The following is a 24,009-nucleotide window of genomic DNA, read 5'->3' on the forward strand; positions in this document are numbered from 1 at the left end:
TTTTTTTGCTTTTTACATTTTAAAACTGGTAAATAAATTTTCCTTTGAAATACTCTTTATAGTCAGGTCTAAACTTCAGTGGCCCACCGCCGCCACCCCCACCCCCACCGCATTTCCTGTCACGCTGGCTGCCTCCATTTCCTGCTGGACCACCAGTAAGTGCAAAAGAATTCAGATTAAACTGTACTTTCATACAGAGTTTGGGATTTAGCCAGAACACAGGTAGTTTGGAAATGTCGTTGTATACCATCCCTGTGGCCAGGTTCTGATGGGTAAAAGTTCAGGCTAAACCTTCGGGTTTTTCTTTTTAATGCCCAGACTCAGTCCTCTTAGGGACCCGGCTCTGAGCCCTGCTGTGCGTGCTTCCTTCCTGGCAGAAGTGTCTCGTTCTAAGGGAAGTAGCTCCTGTCTAGAAGGATTTAATGACACCATGCTTAGGGATCAGTGTTTTACCTTTCAAGGCATGTAGACTGTGGATAGCTAATGGTAGACTTTTAAATATCAGTAATAGGTGAAATACAAAGACAGTTGTTTTGGCAAACTGTGTTGGTGTGGGGGCAGTATAGATGTTCTAGCCAGAACCTTTACTTGAAATGCTATGTGGGTGTTCTTTGAGGAAAATCATAGAAGTATCTATCCTTTTTACCTGTAGATTCATAATGGAACAGATAAATAGGTCTAATGAAAGCAAAATGTTTAAATATTTTATGGGACCTGTTGTCTTTTGGTTCTTGTTCAGTTTAATTTTATTGGTCTTTTTTTGTTATTCATTACTGGTTAGCTTTCTCCAAATCCCAGATTTTAAAAAAAAAAAATTTAACCAAGAGATGACATGGGATGTCAGGAAAGATACAACTAACATTGAGCATTCTGTACATGAAATACATTTCCATACTTTGTATTTTTGTCTACTGACTTTAAAGTATATCTTTCTGTTTCCAGATGATTCCCCCACCACCTCCCATATGTCCAGATTCTCTGGATGATGCTGATGCTTTGGGAAGTATGTTAATCTCTTGGTACATGAGTGGTTATCATACTGGTTATTACATGGTAAGTGATCACTCAGCATCTTCCCTGACGGTCACTTTGTGGTTTTCTGACTTTGTTTTGCTTGTAACTAAAAAGTGGTTTCTTACGTTAGGTAGATCCTTAGAGTTAAAAACTGTAGGCATTCCTCAGTGAAGCAAGGCATGTGACTCTTTTGGTTTCCTAGTACATACAAAAATTATGTTTACATTATACTGTATTCTAGAATGTATATAATAGCATGATGTCTTAAAAACAGTGTGCAAACCTTAATTTTAAAGTATGTTATTGCTAAAAAATACTAACTACTGTCTGACAACACGGTGGCCACAAAACCTTCAGTTTGAACAGTATAGCTATTTAAAGCTGCAGGGAGCAAAGGTTTGATCCCTAGTTGGCAAACTAAGATTCTGCATGCAACAAAGCACAGCCACACACAGAAGAATAGCGAAATTTGCTTTTCTTATTCATCAGTCCTTTGGTGGCCAGTTTCACTAAACTGAGTGACCGTTTACTTCAACTATATTCTTTCTAACTTCCCTAGTTAGTAGTTACCACATCATTTCTTTCTCCCCTTTATAGACAGACTTCTTTAAAAAGTCACGTCTAGTTGTCCTCTTTGCTTCCTTACTTTGTATCGTTTTTTCAGGTCTATCGGGTAGACTTCTGTCTTCCCCACTGTATTCAGATTTTTACCTCCAGATTGCTGACTCCGTTTTTCAGTTCTCTGCTTTATCTCTTACTTCTCAGCAATGTTTTGATCTCTTTGACTACACTTTTTTCTCCTGCCTTCAATAACATGTTGTAGTCTGCTAGTCCTAAGTCTTCCTTCTCTGCTGCTCCTTCTAGACTCCATAGACAGCTTTTCCTCCTCCACCCAGTATCTGTGTAAGATCCCTCATGCCCAATATATATAGCCCCCTTCTCGAGCTATAAACTCACTAGGTGACCTCATCTACTCCAGGACTTAAAATGCCATGTTTGTACTGTTAAATTCTCAGATGTTTAGTTCTGAACATCAGACTGGTTTATCCAGCTGGCTGTTTTCCCCCACCACCTGGCTGGCTGTTAGGTGCATCTCAAACACATCTCACCAGCACCGGACGACGAGAGTCATCTCATACACCGCCGTTCCCACAGCCTCTGACGTCTCAGAAAGCAGTGACGTTGGTGCGCCAGCAGCACCACCCTCTCAAGGCACAGGCATGGAATTAGCATTAATTGATTCCTCACTTTCCTTCACTTTCTTCAACCAATTTGTAAGAAAATTCTGTTGACTTATGTCCATACAGATCTTGAATCAGTGCACTTTGCTTTCACTCCCCTGCTGTTATACCCATTCAGGATACTATCGTCTCTTAACTGAGACATAATGACTATTTTATGTATTATTTAAAGTATTTATGCACTGCTTTGGCTGCACAGGGTCTTAGTTGTGGCCCTCAGGATCTCCGATCTTGGTTGTGGCGTGTGGGATCTAGTTCCCTGACCAGGGATTGAACCCAGACTCCCTGCACTGGGAGTGCAGAGTCAAGGCACTAGACCATCAGGGAAGTCCCATAATTCACTCTTAAAAAGTACAATTAATTGGGTTTTTAAATTGTATTTAAAAGGTACAACCACTCTCACTACCTAATTCCAGAATATTTTTATTTTGTATTTTAAAAAAGCCATACCTGGTAATAGTCACTAGTAATATCCTCTGCACCCACCTCCTGGCAACTGCTAATCTGCCTTCTAAGGATTTGCTTATTCTGAACATTTCATATAGATGAAATGGTACAATACACGACTCTTTGCCCCTGGCTTCTTTCACTTGACCTGTGTTTCTTGCTGTTCCTCTGCTTTAGCGTGTACTGATGCTCCTGCCACTGCTGAATGGCATTCCACTGTGTGGATGGTAAGACATTGTGTGTACCCATTAATCAGGTGACGGACATTTGGGTTGTCTCCTCTTTTTAGCTACAGTGAATAATTCTGTTCTCTACATTTGTCTACAAATTTTGTATGGACACAGTGGTTTTCTGTTTTCTTGGATATAGACGTAGGAATGGAATTGCTGGCTCAAAAGGCCACTCTAGTGGAACCATTGTGCTGTTTTCTGAGTGACCACATCATCCTATGTAGCTTCACGCAGTGTGTGAGGGGCCTGTTTCCCCACTTCCTCACCAGCATGTATTGTTGCCTCCTTGTTGGATCATAGCCATTCTGGTGGGTGTGAAGTGATACTTTATTATGGTTTTCATTTGTATTTCCCTATTGACTGATGACGTTGAGCATCTTTTCATGTGCTTATTGGCCATTTATATATATATCTTTTTGGACAACTGTCTGTTCAAATCCCTTACCTGTCTTTTTGGTTGATGAGCTGTAATAGCTCTGTATATATTCTGGATAAGTCAACATCTCTCACCTAACTGCACCAGATCCCAAGTATTCTTTTTGCTTATGAAATCTCACATCCCATTCTGCCAAATCCATTCTGCATACAGCAGCTAGAGCGATATTTTAAAATGTAAAGCATATCGTGTCTTTTTTTTAATACCCTCTGATAGCTTCCAGTCACAGGTTAAACTCCAAAACCCTCGTTGTGGTTTGCAAAGATGATGCACCCTATCTTGTCAGGTTCTTTGCCCACAGTTTATTCCCTGCTCTTCTTACTCAACTATACTCCTGCCACCCTGGCCTCTCTCCTTGCTCACGTCCAGGTTTATACCGTCTTCTGGACCTTTGCACTCATTATTCTTTAGTTTGGAAAGCTGTTACCCTATAGTTAACTTGTCTGACTTGTTATTCAGATCTTAACTGAAATTCCATCTTGCCTAGAAATATTTAAGCTAGAAGAGATCCACCCTTCCTCTCTATTGTATCACCCCACTTAGATTCTCTGTGTGGCAATTACTGTTTCTGGTATGATTTTCGTTACCTGTTTAACTGTCTCCCTCCAGTAGAATGTAAGCTCCATGGGAGCAGGGACTTTGTCTTATAACCCTTGAATCTCTAGAATCAGGAACAGTGTCTGGTTCAGAATAAGTTCATCATTTGCTAAATGTTAAACATTAGCAAGCTTCTTGCAGATTAGTTTCGTATGATATCTGGAAGTACCATTATTGGGTCAAAAAGTATAAACTTTTAATTAAAAAAACATTTTAATAACTTTTGATACTATTGACCGACTTTTCACAGTTCTTTTCATGTGTATTGCCACGAGTGCAACTTGAAAACGTCTGTTTTGCCACAGCCTTAAAATAGTTATACACCGTATTGCTTTCATCTTTTATAACTCTGATGAAGAGCAGTTACAAATATGGATGTTCTGGGACTTGCCTGGTGGTCTAGTGGCTAACCTCCATGCCCCCAGTTCAGGGGGCCCAGGTTCGATCCCTGGTCGGGGAACTAGATCCCCCACACGGCAATTAAGAGTTCACATACCACAGCTGAGCTCCCTCATGCCACAATGAAGACTCAGTACAGCCAAATAAATAAGCGTATTTTTTAAAAGTGGGATGTTCTAATGCGTTAGAATATATTTGATTTGAAAGATGACATAGATGAAAGTTAGAGTTGAAGTGAGTACAGTGAGTTAACTGTGCTCAAATATTCATATTTCGTGTACTTGATTCAACTGTTGTTAAAACCTAGCAGATTTTCCGTAGACTTTGTTGTTTATGTTTTTTAAAATATTTATTTATTTGGCTTGTTGGGTCTTAGCTGCAGTGTGCAGGATCTTCCGTTGTGGTGCACAGACTCTCTGAGTTGTGGTGTGTAGGCTCAGTGATTGCAGCCTGCCCACTCCATAGCGTGCAGGCTTCAGTAGCTGCAGCTCGCAGGCTTAGTTGCTCCTCGCCATGGAAGATCTTAGTTTCCAGACCAGGGATTGAACCTGTGTCCCTGTATTGCAAGGTGAATTCTCAACAACTAGACCACCAGGGAAGTCCTCAACAGGCTGAACACCGGTCCTGATCAGCAAACCGCAGCTATTTCTGTTTCTTTCCACAGTTCCAAGCAACAGTTCCTGGGAGAGGAGCCTTGTCTGATATATTTGCCATAAATTCAGTACTAAGCTATGATTAGTTTGTTCCAGAGAAAATGATCTTTACTTTTAGAGGCATTACTTGGGTATCTGTATAAATTAAAATATAAACGTAGGTTCATATTCAGAAACAAATTCCCATTTTCTAGGTCTTGCATTTTTTTTCTCTTGGAAATTGTTACCATTAAACAGAAGAAGCTACTATTCATTGTCATGTTTTCCAGTGGCTTTACGTGTGTTTTAGAGACTGTTGCCTTCAGCTTGCAGTGCTTAACTGTTGCTCCACAGAAGCATACATGTTTGACAACTTTTCCATTGCTAACCTGTTCCCATATGGGCAACAGAGGTTTGGGTCTAGCTCTTAACCTATACCTTTTTCTTTTTCTAGAAATCCTAACAGAATGCAAATAAATGAGGGTAATATTATTAAAATAACATAGCATAGGCTCTAACTTTGGTACTTATTACTAAAAAATCACTTTTAAATACATCTTATGGCCTCAAAGATAGAGATTAGTGAACTAGAAAGTTAGTGTATGTGTGGGGGAAGGTAGCAGGCACCGAGGCCGGAAGCCAGGAGCAGGACTCTGTGCTTTGAGACCAGGAAAAGCGGCAAACATTCCATTCTTCACCTGTAAAGTGCCTCTGTCTAATGCCAAAACATTTTAATGGTTTTAATAAATGAGTATGACACATTGTATGTATATCTTAGACTTCGTGACATCTTGAGGAAATTGTTTACTTTAAAGCACCTTTCAGAGACTTCCCCAGATGTCCAGTGGTTAAGACTTCTCCTTCCAATTAAGGGGTGCAGGTTTGATCCTTGGTGGGAGAGCTAAGTTTCCACATGCCTAGGGGCCACAAAGAGCAAAACAAAAACAGAAGCAATATTGTAACAACTTCAATAAAGTCTTTAAAAATGGTCCACATCCAAAAAAAAAAACCTTTTTTTTTTTTTTTAAAAAAAAGCGCATTTGAAGGCTATAAACTTATTTTCTGATGATATTTTATTAAAGAGAATTAATGAAATATGTGAAACAATGTTTACTTCTATATAAAATGTGTATTCTGTTCTTCTAAATTCCTTTATTTTCCTTACAGGGTTTCAAACAAAGTCAAAAAGAAGGAAGGTACTCACATTTCAATTAAGGAGTAAGTCTGCCATCATTTTAAAAGAGAATCTTACTTTTATATGAATTTTATAGTTTGTGGCAAATATATGTTTGAAAATTAAAATGTTGAAAAGTAAAAAAGTTAATGTAAAACTATATTAAAGACATTTTGATGCAAAACTATTTGATATAAGGTAGATCTGTATCCCCTCTAGAATCCTCATGATGTCAAAGTATCTTTTCAGCAAATACTTGTTGGTTGGTGGTGTGGAAGGCAAAACACACCTTTACAATAAAGAGATCCTTAAGGGACTTCCCTGGTGGTCCAGTGGTTAAGAATCCGCCTTCCAATGCAGGGGATATGGGTTCAGCCCCTGGTCAGGGAACTAAGATCCCTCATGCCACAGGGCAACTAAGCCCTGAGACCCAACGCAGCCAAAAATAAGTAAATAAATTAAAAAATAAAATTTTTTAAAGAGATATCCTTAGAATCAGAGATGAAATTTTGTATCACTATAGACATTCAGACTTGCTTTTTGATTTGTGATACAGTATAGGATCAGTTTAGTTCAGTCACTCAGTAGTGTCTGACTCTTTGTGACCCATGGACTGTAGCACACCAGGTTTCCCTGTCAATCACAAACTCCTGGAGCTTGTTCAGACTCACATCCGTCGAGTCAGTGATCCCATCCAACCATCTCATCCTTTGTCATCCCCTTCTCCTCCAGCCTTCAGTCTTTCCCAGCATCAGGGTCTTTTTCAGTGAGTCAGTTCTTCACATCAGGTGGCCAAAGTATTGGAGCTTTAGCATCAGTCCTTCCAGTGAATATTTAGGACTGATTTCCTTTAGGATTGACTGGTTGGATCTCCTTGCAGTCCAAGGGACTCTCAAGAGTCTTCTCCAACACCACAGTTCAAAAGCATCAGTTCTTCGGCATTCAGCTTTCTGCTTCTGTTAGGTCCATACTGTTTCTGTCCTTTATTGTACCTATCTTTGCATGTAATGTTCCCTTGGTATCTCTGATTTTCTTGAAGAGATCTCTAGTTTTTTTCCCATTCTATTATTTTCCTCTGTTTCTTTGCATTGATCACTTAAGAGGGCTTTCTTATCTCTTGTTGCTATTCTTTGGAACTCCGCATTCAGACGGGTATATCTTTCCTTTTCTCCTTTGCCTTTCACTTCTCTTTTCTCACCTGTTTGTAGGGCCTCCTCAGACAACCATTTCGCCTTTATTTTACACTTTTGGTCCATATTCATCTATATTTTGATACGTTTGTCATCAGTATTTTGTGCCTGTGTGTGGGTGTACATATCCGCACTTAACATCACATTTTTAATGTTTTGACACATTCTGTTAGATTGTTTGTATGCTATGTCACTGTTCCTTTAGTTCAGTAACCTTTGGTGTCTTGATAACATTAGTAAATACCTTCTTTTATATAGTGCTTGATTCTCTTCTGTCTTAGCCTTAAGGTAACTTTCTGTGCTGTGACTCTTAATAAAAAGTATGGACATTATGATTCTTGGTGGATATTTCTATGTTACCTTGAAAAGCAAATTTCAAAAAACATCTTTTCCAAATCGATGCATTCCTGGGAGGGGTATTTTTAAAATAATATAAATCCTCACACTTAACTGTGTAGTTGCCTATATTTCATTCTTCGATTAAAGTCATTTTTATTCAATTAAAGTTCTTTAGCTAAGTGCTAAGTCTAAAAAGGTGAATAGAAAGATTAGGCAAGGGGTGAATTGGGTTGAAGTGTTCCAGTCAGAGAACATACAAACTGGAGCATTAGGACAGTGTGTTTCAGGGCCTGCGTTAGCCCAGGTGATGCCCCTGTCTCTGATGCTACTCAGCCTTCTTACGCGTTCCCCGTCTGTGTTAGTTCCCCTCTTCTGTTTTCTGCTTATTTGTCACTGTATATTATCCTTATTATGTGTTTGTCTTCCCTCCATCGTTAGCGATAAGGCACTAGACCCCATTCTCCATCATGTCTTCAGTATCGGGCACAGTGTTTTGAAGTCTAGGTGGGCTTAGAGCATAGACTGGATGGAATGTCAAAGAGGAGAGAAAGTAGTGAATGGGAGTGAGATTTCAGAGTTTTTTCAGGTCAGATTTTTTTAACCCGTCATGAGAGGTTAGGCATCAGTTGTTTCTTTCTTTTTCTTGGCTGTGCTGGGTCTATTGCTGCATGCAGGCTTTCTCTAGTTGCGGTGAGCAGAGGCCACTCTTCACTGCAATGTGCCGACTTCTCATTGCGGTGACTTACCCTGTTGGGATGCATGGGCCCTAGAGCATACAGGCTCGGTAGTCGTGGCCCACGGGCTTAGTTGCTCTGCAGCATGTGGGGTCTTTCCAGACCAGGGATCAAACCCATATACCCTGAATTGGAAGGCGGATTCTTCATTTTTTATTTCATTTATTTGTTTCGGCTGCATCGGGTCTTAGCTGTGGCATGTGGGCTCAGCTGCTGTGCCGTGTGGGTTTAGCTGCCCTGTAGCACATGGGATCTGAGCTCCCTGACCAGGGATGGGACTCGGGTCCCCTGCGTTGGAAGGCTGATTCTTAACCACTGGACCACCAGGGAAGTCCTCATTTTAATAGTTTTGAACTGACTCTCTCTGTCGATTTTGTTCTCTTTGCTTTTATGGACAGAAAAATGAAAAGGTCTGAATTTTCAACTGTGATCAAAAAAAGCTTATAGGAAAAAAAAAGATTACAAGGATGGTGTCTCTAGACTTCCATTAACACTTCTTGAAAGATAATCCGGTATTTTGGACAACAGAATAGAAATACTGAAGGATGGTGTAACACTGATGTTTATTTCACTGCTAATGATTTATTTCATCATCCTTTCCAGTGATTCCATCCTTTCATGTTCTTATTTTTAGTCTTTTTTTTTTTTTTTTTAAGCACAGCTCGAGGTCATTGGTGAATGTGTTATCTGTTGCTCCATAACAAATCATCCTAAAATTTAGCACCTTGAAACAGCAGATATTTATTTATCTCTAGTTTCTATGGGTCAGAAATGCAAGGGCAACTGAGGTGGGTAGTTCTCCTAAGACTGCAAGGCATCAGCCTCAAGGCAATGATCATCTCAGAGTTCTGGGGCTGGAGTGGCTGCTTCAAGCCCCCCCGCATGGTTGTTGTCAGGAGGCTCTCTTGCTCTTTGGGACCCTCCATAGGCAGCCTGAGAGTCCTCACAAGCAGATAACGGTCGGCTTCTCCAGAGTGAGTAACCCAGTGCAGAGTGATCAACACCCCATACACATTATGGCTTGGTCTCTGAATCACACACCATCTCTTTCACCTTTTTCTATCCTTTTGACGAAGTGCAGCCCACAGCCAATGGGAGGGGATTAGATAAGGGCCGGTATCACTGGGGACTCTGTTGAAGGCTGGCTACCACAGTGAGTTAAATCCTGAGATGAAGACTAACAGAATGTTTCAAGTAAGGGATAATTAAATCACTAAGATTCTACATTGTAGATTTATGAAAGAATCCAATAGAGTTACAGCTTAACTGCAAGATAGTTTTTTTTTTTTAATAAATTAAAATTTTTTATTTATTTTTTAAATCTTTGTTCTTTGGCAGATCGCTCAGAGTGAGTCCTGAATCCTTATAAATAGTTAGAACTGCTTGAATAAGAAACTCAAAAATGGGAATTCCCTGGTGGTCCAGTGATCAGGATTTGGTGCTTTCACTGCTGTGGCTTGGGTTTAGTCCCTAATCAGGGAACTAAGGCAAGACTCAGCTAATAAAAAAAGAAAGAAAAACAAACACAGAAATTAAAACTGGACCCAGATGATATACTCAGGATTGATTTCCACTCTCTGCTTTCCATACACGTTTTTTAAAATGTCTTCCTATCTGTTATTTATTAAAATGGACATTTCAGGACCATAAATTTTTCTCTGAAAATTTAGTTGATTCTGTAGAATTCTTGTTTTCTAGATATTCCAAATTTCAAAATTGTTTTTAATTCTAGAAATTTTTAGTAAATTTTAATTTTAGGTAGTTAGGTTTAATTTCTGGTTTTATTGTTACTGTAATTGTAGAATGTCATTTGTGTTGGTCTAATTACTGTTCTTTTTAACACATAAGTTTTATCATTGTTTTTAATATGTCTTAAATTCTGTTAGGACAAATCAGATACCAGTGGTCCTTAAGATTTTTTTTAAAGAATACTCTTGTCTATTCCTTCAAATGAATCTCACAGTTTGTCTAAATACCTAACTATCCCATAAAGATCGAAATTAGGATTACATTGTCTTTTACATTAGCACATTTTTATTCTAGTTTTATTTACCCTGATGACGGTGTTGCTGTTTTCTCTCTTCATGATTTTATATGAAAATAGGTTTTGTTTAGATTCATGATTGTATTTAGGTTTTTTATCTTTCAGATTCAGGTGTAGCTCTCTCCCAAGGAGATGGTATTTTGATGTGCCCTGGTTGAAGTGAACAAATGTTTCATCATTTTCTTCATGCACACTTGGATGGGTGCATGTCATCTGCATTTCCCCTTGTTGCATGTGACTCATGCTTAAATAAACAGATATTTTAAGGGAATAATCAGTTTGAATAACTGAACAACGGAAATATGATTAAAAGAAACTCAAGGTCACACACAGTGCAGAAAGTCAATCCATCAAAATTGCAACTGAGCCCATTTGTATATTGTAACTTTCTTAGTAAGTATGTTAAGCTTTTTATTAATGCCTTTAAAAATAAATAACTTTTTAAAAAAACTTGACTATCTGAATGCTTTTCTTTGGAATACATATGGTAAGTTGGAGCCTATGGAAAGATGTAAAAAGAACAACTCAGGCTTTTTTGGGTAAAGGATAGTATTGTAAAGATACAACCAACTGTAAAACAGTGTTGCTGATAATCCAAGGTTAGGGCAGAAAGCCTGTCTGAAGCTGAATGTCAGAGGACTGGGCCTGGCTGCTTGGGCGCTAAGCCTGTGTTCTGTTGCTCCGAAGTCATACTGTCATTCTCCTCCAGCACCTTTTCTTGCCTGCCTGCCTGCCTGTCTCCTAGCCTCCCCACACCTTCCTCACGTACCCTGCCTGACATGATTGCCCAAGCCGTTGTCTTCACCACCCCCTTGCAGTTCCATCTGCCATCCATTTGACTGTATCTATGTGAGTCTCTCTGTTCAAACTCTCTAGAGAGGTAGAACATAATACTGGTTTAGTTCAGTATAAAGCACTGGTGTCCATAGCCTGAGATTCTCCCTAGTCCATTTAGCTGTGGGAGATGTTAATATGATAAGTGCTATTTCTTTCAGAGGTTTTGCTTGGGCAAACTGCATGTGCCGAGCATATTAGTATTTATTGAATACATAAGTGAATATTCAAGTGATTGATAAGGAAGCTTTACAGAATTTTTTGTACAGGGTAAATAGAGTTTCATCATTTTTCATAACAAGCACCTAATATATTAATTGCCTAAAATGTGCCAGGTTAAGTTTAGTTCTGAAGGTAGCTTATTTGCCTTGTGAGAGTTTCGGATGTTACCTTCCTTAACACCTGATACGGTTGGAGAGTAGTTGTACGTTCAGGAAAGTCATTCATTTCAGCAAATAGTTACTTGGCTTTGTGTGAGGCACTCTTCTACGTGCTTGGGAACAACACAGATGAATGTTCCTGCTTACAGTTGTGGGAACTAGCTAGTAAGCAGGTGAAATTTATAAAGTAGCAATAGTGATTCACGTCATAGAGGAAAGGGAAATAGGAAAGGGGGTTGGGCAGATTGGGATTGGAAGCAGAGACACTTGTTTTAAAAAAAGAACAGGGAACTCCTAACTGAGGTGACATTTGAATAGAGATCAAAGAAAATGAGAGCCATTCATGTGTATAGAGAAAGAGCTTCCCAAGCAAAGAAAATAACAGGTGCAGAGGCCCTAAGACAAGAGAGTTTACATGTTCAGGGAACAGCTTGGCTGGGGTGGAAGTAAGCAAGGAGAGATGAAAGAAATGGAGGTAAGAGAGAGGTAGCCAGGGGTCAGGTCATACGTAGACCATTGCAACGTCTTCAACATTTCTTGGAGCTAGGAATTCATTGGAAAGTTTTTGAACCAAACATATTGTGTGATCAGATGCATTGGAAGAGGCTTCTGGGTGAGTTCCTTGGTGGTCCAGTGGTTAGGACTCTGCACTTCCATTATAGGGGCACGGGTTTGATCCCTGGTTGGAGAACTAAGATCCCATATGCAGAGTGGTGTGGCCAAAAAAATAATTTAAAAAAAGCTTCTGACTGCTTTGTTGAAAATAGATGAGAAGTTTCAAGAAAGAGCAGGCTGAGTAGGACTTGGATCTGAGTGTATTTTCCAAGTAGAGCTCAGGGTTTGCCAATAGAGTCCATGTGGAGCTGGAAAGAGGAGTCCAGGATGACTCCCACGGTTTTTCGCCTGAGCAAGTGGGAGAATTCTCCAGCACCACAGTTGGAAGGCATCAATTCTTTGGCGTTCTGCCTTCTTACAGTCCAGCTCTCACAACCAAGGCTATGGGAAAACCACAGCCTTGACTATACGGACCTTTGTCGGCAGAGTGACGTCTGCTTTTCAACATGCTGTCTAGGTTTGTCATCACTTTCCTGCCAAGAAACAGTCGTTTCTGATCTCATGGCTGCAGTCACCGTCCGCAGTGATTTTGGCGCCCAAGAAGAGGAAACCTGTCACAATTTCCACCTTTTCCCCTTCTATTTGCCATGCAGTAGTGGGGCCAGATGCCATGATCATAATGTTTTTAATATTTAATCTTAAGCAGGCTCTTGCACTCTCCTCCTTCACTCTCATCAAGAGTCTCTTTAGTTCCTCTTCACTTTCTGCCATTAGAGGGGTATCATCCACATTTCTGAGGCTGTTGATGTTTCTCCTGCCTATCTTGATTCTAGCTTGTAACTTATCCAGCCCAGCATTTCTCATGATGTGCTCAGCGTATAGGTTAAACAAACAGGGTGACAGGAGACAGTTTTGTGGGCCTCTAAAAATGTAAGAAATACTCTGAGCTCGTAGTCTGTAGTCTGTGGTCATACTTTGCGGCTCTCTGCTTTCCAGGGTTGGGGGGTTTGCTATATGTCCTGTGAGATCTTAGTTCCTGGAGCAGGGATTGAACTTGGGCCCTTGACGGTGAAAGCAGCCCTAACTACTGGACTGCCAGGAATTCCCACTGCCCCTGCTTTATACTGGAAGTCCTTAGCAGAAGCTCTGGACAAATAATTTGCATGGAGTCCTGTTAGTTTTGTAAAGTATCATTTTTAATAGTACATGTATATAGTGCAGAATTCAGATGATTGTATGTAAAGTAAACCTCCCTCCCCTGCCCACTATCCTGCGCCTCTCCCTGAAATGCATCATTAATACCAGATTCTTGTGTATTTAGGAAGTTTTTCTGTGACAGGATGAACCTGAATGTACATATGCTCTCAATCTTAAATTTAACTAGGTTCTTTTTCCTTTAGGTCAGAACCATGAAATGTAATAAGTAATACTTGTACCACTTCAACGTTACTGCCTTCATGTCCAAATCCAGCCTTCACTGCCTGCTCTGCAGTAGGGGATCTGGACCTTGGAAATACCCCTGCCTTGTCAGCAGGTACCGTGAAAAGCTTCGCAGTAGAGGGTGCTGTTGACAGGAGGGGCACGGGCCTACCTCTGGGTCCAGTGTACCTCTCCAGCAGGTATGTGGAGCTCATGGTCTCTACACCATGTGCAGCACCTGGCTTCCGCAGTACCTGGTGGCCAGCAGCACTTAGCACCCCCATATAGAAGGCTTCCTCTGGCACCCCCAAAGTTTCTAAGCAAAGTGCTCCAAGCTTACACCTTCTTGGGTTGCAGCTCTTTAATTTAGCCAACCTTTGTTGTCCATGGCTGTGCCTTCTCTCTTGAGGTCCAGACCTCAGTCCTGGGGTCAGTCCTTTGGGTGCTCTGTCGCACCCTAATGTGAAAAGCCAGTAGGCTATTCCCTATGTCCATGCTTGGAGTAACAAGTAATCCTTGGTACTCCAATTGCCTATTACAGTAAATAACTCTTAACAGTAAACTCCCCAAGTTACTAGGTGGTTTCTGTCTCCCAGTTGGACTCTGATACAGTACTTAAAACCTTTCTGATTACAAAAGTATTAGATATAAAATCAGACAAGAAGATAGCCCTTCTCAGCTTCCAGTAATCTCACTCTACAGAGCAATTATTCACGTGGTAATGCTAAACTAATTTTATATTTTAAATACAAAACAGGCGCTTGTAAAACAAAAAACAGTACAAAAAGGAAAAAGGAATGCCTTCCTATCCCTTTTCTAATCATTTACAATGGTTACCACTGTTAAAATTTTTCCTGTATATTCTTTGCAGAAATTCTTAATGCATCTAGAAACATGAGAGTACATTTTTTAAACAAATAGAATCATAACCATATATACAGTCCCTATGTTTTGTGGTAAAAATAAAAATTAGTGTAAAAGAATGGTTGTTTTCCAGCTTACACTAGCATTATGAATTTGGAATGGCCTTCTAGCCATTCAGAACACTCCACTGATTAACTAATAGTGAAATTTTGGACACAGGCACAGATGTAGACATTGACATCAGATGTAATACCTGATATGATACTATATATATATAATATGTATATTATATATACTATATATATTATAATACTATATATAAAGTCATTGACAAAATATGTTCTTGAGCAAAGTGGATACATAAGACTTTAAGGCCATTATAAATGTATACGTTAGATTCTCAAACATCTAAAAAAACATTGATACTCAGTATTTTCAAAACCGCAGATTTAGCTAATTTCCAATGATGCTAAATTCTAAACTACTTTCTGCTTCTACAATAAGCACTGAATCAAAGGGCTCTAGAATATGAGCATTTGCCCTAAATCCTATTTCTTCTGCAGTAGATAAAAGGAAGGTATACATAAACCCCGCCACACTAAATTAAATGTACAAAAACAGACACTACAAGGATTAAGGAATATCTCTTGTCACACCTATGTGTGAAACAGATGCAGTCCTTAAATTAGCCATTTTGTAATAACTTGAATATTCCTTGCGTATTGTGGCTTTACGATGGATACACCATTCTCCCCACCCCTCCCTGTGGCTTTGTTACCGTTTACCGGTTAGCCTGAAAGCCCTATGTGACCGAGTAATGAAGAGTTGGACGTGTAAATTTGATTAAAGGGCTGATCTTTGATTGGGGAGGATCATTTAGGGACTTCAGAGTCACTGGTAGTACTCTGTTTCTTAAGCTCAGTAACGGGTAAGCAGGCTGTTTGGGGTTTTTTATATTACATGCTTTATGCATTCTCTTTTGTATGCAGCATTTAATGAGTTTTTGGATAATTAATATTATCCAAAATTTTATCCAACAGTTTTTAGAATTACTGACAAAAATTTTCTTGATTTAGTAGATTTTAGCTAATAGATTCCTGAATGATTGGAGAGAATGGCAGTATCCATTTCCAGGAAAGGATGAAATGTTTAGACTGAGGGTGCTTTTTTATTGTGGCAGTAAGCAGTGTGATGTCTTCTGCATCCAGGAGCCAACTTAACATGTTAAGTCTCAAGAGGCTTGGCAGCCGTAACACACATTGACTCAAAGACTTGACTGTTGCAGCCTGAACTTTGATACATTCTTTGAAATGCCTGGAAATAGTTAACTCTTGCAAGCTAGGCAGGTTGTCCAGTGTTTGAAAGAAGTTTCTGTATCCTTCCTCTGTAATCTTGTGGTTCATTGAAAAATCAAGATGCTTGAGTTTCTGGAAACCTCCATTGATTGCTACCTTGGCTATAAATATAAAAGCAAAATATTTATGAGAACAGAATCATAGGGACTTCAATTTTAATACTGGTAGACTAGATTATTTTAACACACCTCTTCTCCCACCATCACTTAAAATAGAAAATGCCCGATTTTAATAAAAATATATAAATTTAATAATACATTAGATTTACTTCTAACTGAAGTAGTAAAGATTAATAAATTACATTTTTTAAAACTATTTTTATAAGAGACACACTAAGTGTAAGAACATAGATTAAAAACAAAAGTGATACATCTCTAAATAACTGGTGTGGCAAAAAAATGAACGATTAAAATTAGAAAATATTTTGAACTGAATGAAAATATGACACTAAAACTTGTGAGAGAGAGCTAAAGCCAAAGTTAGTGCTCTAACTGTCCACCTCGGGACATTAGGACATTAAAAGGAATGAAAGAAGAAACAATGAATTTAGAACAAAAATAAAAAGCAAATTATATCCAAAGAAAGTACCAGGGGATAATAGAGGTAAAGGCAGAGATAAATGAAAAATGTGTAGGGAAAAAGGCACAGGAGAACATCCTGCGTAGGATTCCATGACGTATTTTCAAAATGGGTAAAATTAATCTATGGTGAAAGAAAGCAGTATAGTGGTCACCTTTGAGAAGGAGGGGGAGTGTAGTGTCAGAAGGAACACAAAGGAAGCTTCTGTAATGTAATAATCTATATTGTAGTCTAAAGAGTAATTGTTAGCCAAGTATAAGTAGCAAGACTGTTCACTTGAAAATCCATTAAGCTGTATACTTAATTTTGTACTTTTCTTTATGTGTATTAATTTTCAATTAAAAAAAAGTATATGCTGGGCTAGATGAAGCACAAGCTGGAATCAAGATTGCCAGGAGAAATATCAATAACCTTAGATACAGATGACACCACCCTTATGGCAGAAAGAGAAGAAGAACTAAAGAGCCTCTTGAAAGAGGAAAGTGAAAAAGTCAGTTTAAAACTCAACATTCAGAAAACGAAGATCATGGCATCCGGTCCCATCACTTCATGGCAAATAGATGTGGAAACAGTGAGGGACTTTATTTTTTGGCTCCAAAATCACTGCTGATGGGGACTGCGGCCATGAAATTAAAAGAGGCTTGCTCCTTGGAAGGAAAGCTGTGACCAACCTAGACAGCATATTCAAAAGCAGAGACATTACTTTGCCAACAAAGGTCCGTCTAATCAAAGCTATGGTTTTTCCGGTAGTCATGTATGGATGTGAGAGTTGGACTATAAAGAAAGCTGAGCACCGAAGAATTGATGCTTTTGAACTGTGGTGTTGGAGAAGACTCTTGAGAGTCCCTTGGGCTGCAAGGAGATCCAACCAGTCAGTCCTAAAGAAAATCAGTCCTGAATATTCATTGGAAGGACTGATCCTGAAGCTGAAACTCCAATACTTTGGCCACCTGATGCAAAGAACTGACTCATTGGAAAAGACCCTGATGCTGGGAATGATTGAAGGTGGGAGGAGAAGGGGATGACAGAGGATGAGATGGCTGGATGGCATCACCGACTCAATGGACACGAGTCTGAGTAAACTTTGGGAGTTGGTTATGGACAGGGATGCCTGGTGTGCTGCAATTCATGGGGTCTCAAAGAGTCAGACACGACTGAGCGACTGAACTGACTGATAAAAAGGAGTATACGGAGGGTATGTGGCCAGCTGTCTGAAACACTACAGGTTAAGAGTGGACTTGAAGGTTTGTATAGTCTCAAACAGGAGGCTATCTTTTACTCCCAAATCTGACCAGAATGAACCAAAAATCCACAGAACATTAGAGGGAACATTATGATAGAGAAAATGAGGAAGTGGGAAATGGGTTGAACATTTTTAGAGAGGAAAATGTTTTTATAGACATTTTGCAGCAGAAAGCTTGAGTAGTACCACTGGCTTTCATGTGAGCTGAGTTTATCTGAGGGTAGCTCACCAATTTCTACCACGCTGTCATCATCCAAAGTCTTGAAAAACTGGAGAACTTGGAGACACTGAAGATGCTGACACTGCTGGATGATCAGTTTGGCCATTTGATGAATCCCATCCCCAGTGGGAAGGATCAATTCTTCCAGGTTATTTAAAGAACCTAAAGCGTAGGCTAATCAGAAGAGACAAAAAAGAGAAAAAACTATGTTCTGTGTTCCCAAATAATTGTAATCCAAAGCGTCAAAATCTATACATTCTAGGAGGTTCCACGTAGCATAGAGGCTGGAGAAAGGGGTCAGCCTACACCTTGATCTTCATTGCTGCCTCTAGACAACCAATCTTCCCTCCTTCCCCAGTCAGCCTCCTGCCCTGAAGTCCCAGAGTTCAGAATGGACTTAACATCCCCATTCCCTTTTTTTTTTTAAACCACTGGACTGTCAGAGAATTCCCAACTATCTCCTCTTTCAGACCAAAGCTTCTACTGGACTCTCTATTAATGCCAGCTCCTCAATGCTTTTAGCCCCCTTCCCTTCTGTGATGCTGTCATCCTCAGTGATTTCTAGTACTAACTTCACAGTCCACCACTCTCATAACTTGCCTTTTCACTTTGATCCCTCCTGAGTGTGATACAGTTTAGATCACTTGATCCCCAGAAAGTTCTCTACTTCTGCGGCCTCATACCTGGACATGTTTTGAACACTTTCTAGCATAAAACCACGTAGCAGGCTTTTCCTTTCGCTGTCCCAATTCTTACATCAGCCATTTCTTCAAGGACCCTGGTTCCTTTTAGGGAGGCCAGTATTTAGAAGTCAAGATCTGGGTAGTTGGTATGCTCATTACTACTAGGGTACTTTTGAGTCTCTGTTGACTGAGCTGAGGGATGTATATACACGTATGTATAGTGAGATATACAGATATGCCCATATCTACCTATATAGGTTAAAAACCACAAGTCCACACCAGTATTTCCAATTCTAATTTAAGACCTCAAAGTTCCTTCTAGCCTCCCCTTGTGGGCTTCCCTATTTGCTCAGACAGTAAAGAATCCGTCTGCAATGCAGGAGACCCAGGTTCAATCCTGGGGTTGGAGAAGACCCCCTGGAGAAGAAAACGGCCACCCCCTCGGCCCCTGGTCTGGCCTCTTCGGCCCCAGCCCCCACGCCCCTCCCCTGCACACACAGCTGCCTCCAAAGATGGACAAAGGGGAAGGAAGAGACCCAGGTGCTCCTGAAGTGTGCTGAGTTTGATAGCACTACTGCTGTATGCGTCTCTTCTCTACTGACTGTCCTTGTATTTTCCTGGGTTAAAAATAAGACAACAAGCTCCATGTCACCAAACCGTGACTCTGATTACAGTTCTGGCTCCCCAGAAATGGAACCTTAAACTAGTCCCTCAGGAATGGACCAATCAGCATCTGCCATCCCCATCACCTAAAGGAAAGTAACCTTGCGATGACTGACAGGCATTTTTGCCTACTTTAAGTCATTTGTCACTGCTCCCTTCTGCCTATAAAAGTCTTTCATTTCGTACAGCTCCTCAGAGCTAGCTCCCTTCTGTCTGCTAGAGTGAAGGCTGGCTGATTCAGAAACATTTTTGTTGAAAAAAATTCTTAATTTTTAAAAATACGCTTATCTTCTAATACCTGTTAGAAAATTTTCCAGAGCACACATGGTTATTATAATCATAAAAAAATAAGTAGAAAAGGTAGTTTCTATAGTTATCATTTTGTTAAGTCTAGGTGTTCACATAGAGTGTTCATAACTTTAAAAGGTAGTTTTCCCCATATTCTGGAAAACTTTGAAACAACAGGCATTTAACTTGTTTGGGATGGATACCTGGCAATAAAATTGCATAGTGCTCTGGGTGTTCATTGGAAGGACTGATGTTGAAGCTGAAACTCCAATACTTTGGCCACCTGATGTGAAGAGCTGACTCATTTGAAAAGACCCTGATGCTGGGAAAGACTGAGGGCAGGAGGAGAAGGGGACGACAGAGGATGAGATGGTTGGATGGCATCACCAACTCCATGGACATGGGTTTGGGTGAACTCCGGGAGTTGGTGATAGAAAGGGAGGCCTGGTGTGCTGCGGTTCATGGGGCCGCAAAGAGTCAGACACGACTGAGTGACTGAACTGATAACAAATATTCTAAGAAATGAATTGCTTTAAGAACATTGCTTTGAAAGACATAAAGTGAAATCAAGGCATTTGGAGGGTAAAAGTTGAGCAGCACTATCCCTCCCTCCTAATGACCAAGGGCAGCTAAAACATTGTAATTTATTATAGCTAATGCAAAATAGGATTTTGTGGAGGGAAAGGATCAAGAGTAAGTAAAAGGTACTGTGTTATAAACATACCAAATTTTTCAGCTGTTTCCTTATCTGGAATATATTGGATCCCAAGTTTTAATATCTTCAGAGAAGTAAAATTTGGCAAGACAATGACTATAAAAGGGAAAATTAAAATTTAGTTATGTCAGCTACATTTCTTATACCAAAAAGTAATGTATTTATAGAGTATAAACGGGCTTCCCTAGTAGCTCAGTTGGTAAAGAATCCACCTGCAATGTGGGAAATCTGGGTTTGATCCCTAGGTTGAAAAGATCCCGGAAGGAGGGCATGGCAACCTGCTCCAGTATTCTTGCCTGGAGAATCCCCATGGACAGAGGAGCTTGGCAGGCTGCAGCCCATGGGGTCACAAAGAGTTGGACATGACTGAGCGACTAAGCACAGCAAAGAGTATTTCAAAAGTGATAGAAATTACTATAATTCAGATTGAATTGATTCGTATGGCTTAACTAGATAACACAAATCTTTACTCAGGAAACAGTTCTCATAACTAGAAATGTTTAAACATCTATTAAGGAAACAAATATACCTTATTTGAAAATTCATTTACGATCAGATATCTATTGCAATGGTTTTGTTCTCTGCCATCAAATGCATGTTTTAAAATTTGACTATTAAAAATGATTCTGTCCACAAAAGCATCTTAAACCAAAATTTTACAATTATAGCTCTTACCAAATGGGTTGGCTTGAAAAAATTGTCCAGAAAACTTAATTTCTTCAAGTTTCTTGCGGGAAGCAAGTGCAGTCACAAGAGATTCAAAATCCGAAAAGCTATTACACTCCAGATGGAACACTTGAAGGTTTGGAGAATTCTGAACTAATCTGACTGTCAGATAAAATATCAGATTTCAGAAATCAGAGATTGAAAAGTTCTATCTGAATTAACCATATAAAATTAATAAAATTAATTTATTAATTTGTTTCAGCAATAGTGAATCGAAATAAGGCATCATGATGTAATGACTCGGGCTTAGGTTCAGGTTATTTACTGTATTGTAATATAGTAACTAACTGACGTGCTGTGTGAACTGTCGTTACGGACCCTCTCTGGGGATCCATTTTCTCCTCCATATAATAATGGCATTGACTCAGCTTTAATATCCTAATATCCTAATGTCTCTAGTTTGCACGTGACATTTACACTATAGAAACACTATGCAAGGAAACATAAAGTCAGGGACAACTCTGAAGCAAAACCTAAATTTGATGAAAAAATTGCTGAGAAATATAAGAAAACTACACTTCCAGCCTCAGCTACAAGGTTTTTTTGCATGCAAATCTGCATGTCAGTTCACTAGCGATTTGTCTTTTTTCACTCAGTCTCTAGTGTTTAGTCTAAGTGTTTAAACTTGGTGTTTAAGGAACTGATGATGCCTATGTCACCTTGCTACATGACATTTAAGAAAGATAGCTGTACAGGTTGTTCATTAACCAAGAGAATAGGCTGGTGAGAAACAGGGAAGTGCCTCTGATTACTACTAATCAGCCGATTTCCTTCCTTCTGATCTGGTAGATCACTAAGTGGCAATGTAAGAGCAACTTGAAAACAGTGAGAGAACTCTACAAACTACTTTTGGAGAGGCAGTATACTCTGCTTAAGAGCTCAGACTTAAGAGTTAGAATTCCTGTGTTTGAATTGCAAATTTACCATTTCCTTTTCTGGGTGACCTTGAGCAAATTAATTAATTTCTATAACTCCGTTTTCCTATGTAAAATGATTAGTTTACCTTGTAGAATGGGTATGAATGTTAAATGAGTTAATATTTATAAAGTGCTAGAATAATTCATAGCATGTAGTAAAGGCTCAATTATAAATAGCTCTCTGCTTTTTTAGTAATAATGAGTGCTGTTCCCACAGTTTACCTGGATTATAGGTTATACCCTCAGATCTTCAACTCTTAATTATTGGCCAGGTAGCTTTTCCAGATGATGTAAAAGCAAGTAAATCAAAGTGCCACACTTACCTAATTTGGAAGGACTGCACTTAGATGAAATTTGGATCAATAATTTCTCCATATGGTGGAGATTTAGGAATTCTTCAGAAATGGCTGAAAAAACATCTTGTTGCAGATTCACAGACAGTTCTTTCAGGCACAAGAATTTGTCCAAACTAAGAAAGAGTTGGTCTAGAAAGCAGCACACAGTTTCCTGTTATTAATTTAAAGAGTTCCAAATGGAAATTTTCAAACTGTCATTTGGATTCATCAAGCTATTTTCATATTTTCAAATGAAAACTTTTCACATACCATAAGACATTCTTTTTTAGGAAGCGCATATATGAAAATAATGCTTTTTGTAGCATTTACTAGTATGTTGACTAAAAAAATATATGCACACCCTAAAAGTATGAGAATTATTTTATCCACTGGACGTTCTTAGGACGTCAAGTCTGGGAGGCAACATCTCAAGTAAGCCTAAGAAAATTGCTCCAAGGAGATTAGGGGGAAGCAGTTTTGCAACAAAGGGCAAAAGATTACTGTCAATAAAGGAAAACCAAATGTCTCAAAGAATTTAGCGCTTTTCTATGTATGGGAAGATGCAAGAGTCCGGGCTCACTGAAATCATTCCTTTGATACGCACCTCGGCTATCTGGAGCCAGTATCCTGTGTTTTCCCATCCTGAGTTTCCTCAAGCTGCACCTTTGGGGTGGCTGCAGCCTAATGCCTGCTAGATAATAGGTATTCTTTGTTTCCTTCCTGAGTTTCCTCAGGGCTCGCCCTCATGGGTGTAATTGCAATTGCTGATGACTATAACACACTTTGTTTACTGAAATGGCAGGCAATATTTTCTTTCTCATCTACTATATAAAAGTCCTGTATTACGCTCTGGATTCAGAAAAATGAGACATCTCAGTGAATGGGGCTCAGACAACTGAATTTCTCCATGCAAAAGAAGTTCAGCCACCGCCATATATGAAATTAGCTCAAAATGAATCAACTACCTAAATTTAAGAGCTAAAACCGTATAACACTTTAGAAGAAAAGATGACTTTGGACTTGACAGTGGATTCTTGATATGCTACCAGGAGCATTAGCACAAAAGAAAAAGAGACAAATTGGACTCAGTTGGAGTTTGAAACTTTATAGATTGAAGGACATTACCAAGACAGTGAAAAGGGAAATTTACAGGAGAAAATGTTTTATACACATGACAATAAAAATTATATGTAATTACACTGTGATTATATAATATATAAGGAATATATTCTTTCCCAAAGAAAGGCAATGCCAAAGAATGCTCAAACTACCGCACAATTGTACTCATCTAACCCGCTAGTAAAGTAACGCTCAAAATTCTCCAAGCCAGGCTTCAACAGTATGTGAACCGTGAATTTCCAGATGTTGAAGCTGGATTTAGAAAAGGCAGAGGAACCAGAGATCAAACTGCCAACATCTGTTGGATTATCGAAAAAGCAAGAGAGTTCCAGGAAAACATCTATTTCTGCTTTAATGACTATGCCAAAGCATTTGACTTTGTGGATCACAACAAACTGTGGAAAACTCTTAAAGAGATGGGAATACCAGACCACCTGACCTGCCTCTTGAGAAATCTATATTCAGGTCAGGAAGCAACAATTAGAACTGGAACAACAGACCCGTTCCAAATAGGAAAAGGAGTACGTCAAGGCTGTATATTGTCACCCTGCTTATTTACTTATATGCAGAGTACATCATGAGAAACCCTGGGCTGGATGAAGCACAAGCTGGAATCAAGATTGCCTGGAGAAATATC

The 24,009-nt window shown here is 39.4% G+C and overlaps 2 protein-coding genes across 3 annotated transcripts in view; one reads left to right on the forward strand and one right to left on the reverse strand.

Annotated features, from left to right (window-relative positions):
* LOC104998426 (survival motor neuron protein) overlaps nucleotides 1-10,927 on the forward strand; it is a 32,608-nt gene extending 21,681 nt beyond the window's left edge. The window contains exons 6-9 of one of the 2 annotated variants that reach the window (XM_010853575.1): nucleotides 63-155; nucleotides 943-1,053; nucleotides 6,164-6,214; nucleotides 10,583-10,927. In XM_010853575.1, the coding sequence (XP_010851877.1) occupies nucleotides 63-155; nucleotides 943-1,053; nucleotides 6,164-6,211 (252 nt within the window). In that variant the 3' untranslated portion in view covers nucleotides 6,212-6,214; nucleotides 10,583-10,927. Of the gene's footprint in view, nucleotides 1-62; nucleotides 156-942; nucleotides 1,054-6,163; nucleotides 6,215-10,566 lie in introns of both variants that reach the window. The other variant, XM_010853576.1, reaches the window with a different exon arrangement.
* A 2,496-nt stretch (nucleotides 10,928-13,423) lies between these two features.
* The window catches only part of NAIP (NLR family, apoptosis inhibitory protein), a 42,747-nt gene continuing 32,161 nt past the window's right edge, over nucleotides 13,424-24,009 (reverse strand). The window contains exons 11-15 of the mRNA XM_010853577.1: nucleotides 22,242-22,403; nucleotides 20,951-21,103; nucleotides 20,285-20,371; nucleotides 17,936-18,100; nucleotides 13,424-15,985 (exon numbers count right to left, since the gene is read on the reverse strand). Of these exons, the coding sequence (XP_010851879.1) occupies nucleotides 15,612-15,985; nucleotides 17,936-18,100; nucleotides 20,285-20,371; nucleotides 20,951-21,103; nucleotides 22,242-22,403 (941 nt within the window). The 3' untranslated portion in view covers nucleotides 13,424-15,611. The remainder of the gene's footprint in view (nucleotides 15,986-17,935; nucleotides 18,101-20,284; nucleotides 20,372-20,950; nucleotides 21,104-22,241; nucleotides 22,404-24,009) is intronic.

This window comes from Bison bison, unplaced genomic scaffold, assembly GCF_000754665.1.
Source record: "Bison bison bison isolate TAMUID 2011002044 unplaced genomic scaffold, Bison_UMD1.0 scf7180017864329, whole genome shotgun sequence".
NCBI lineage: Eukaryota > Metazoa > Chordata > Mammalia > Artiodactyla > Bovidae > Bison > Bison bison.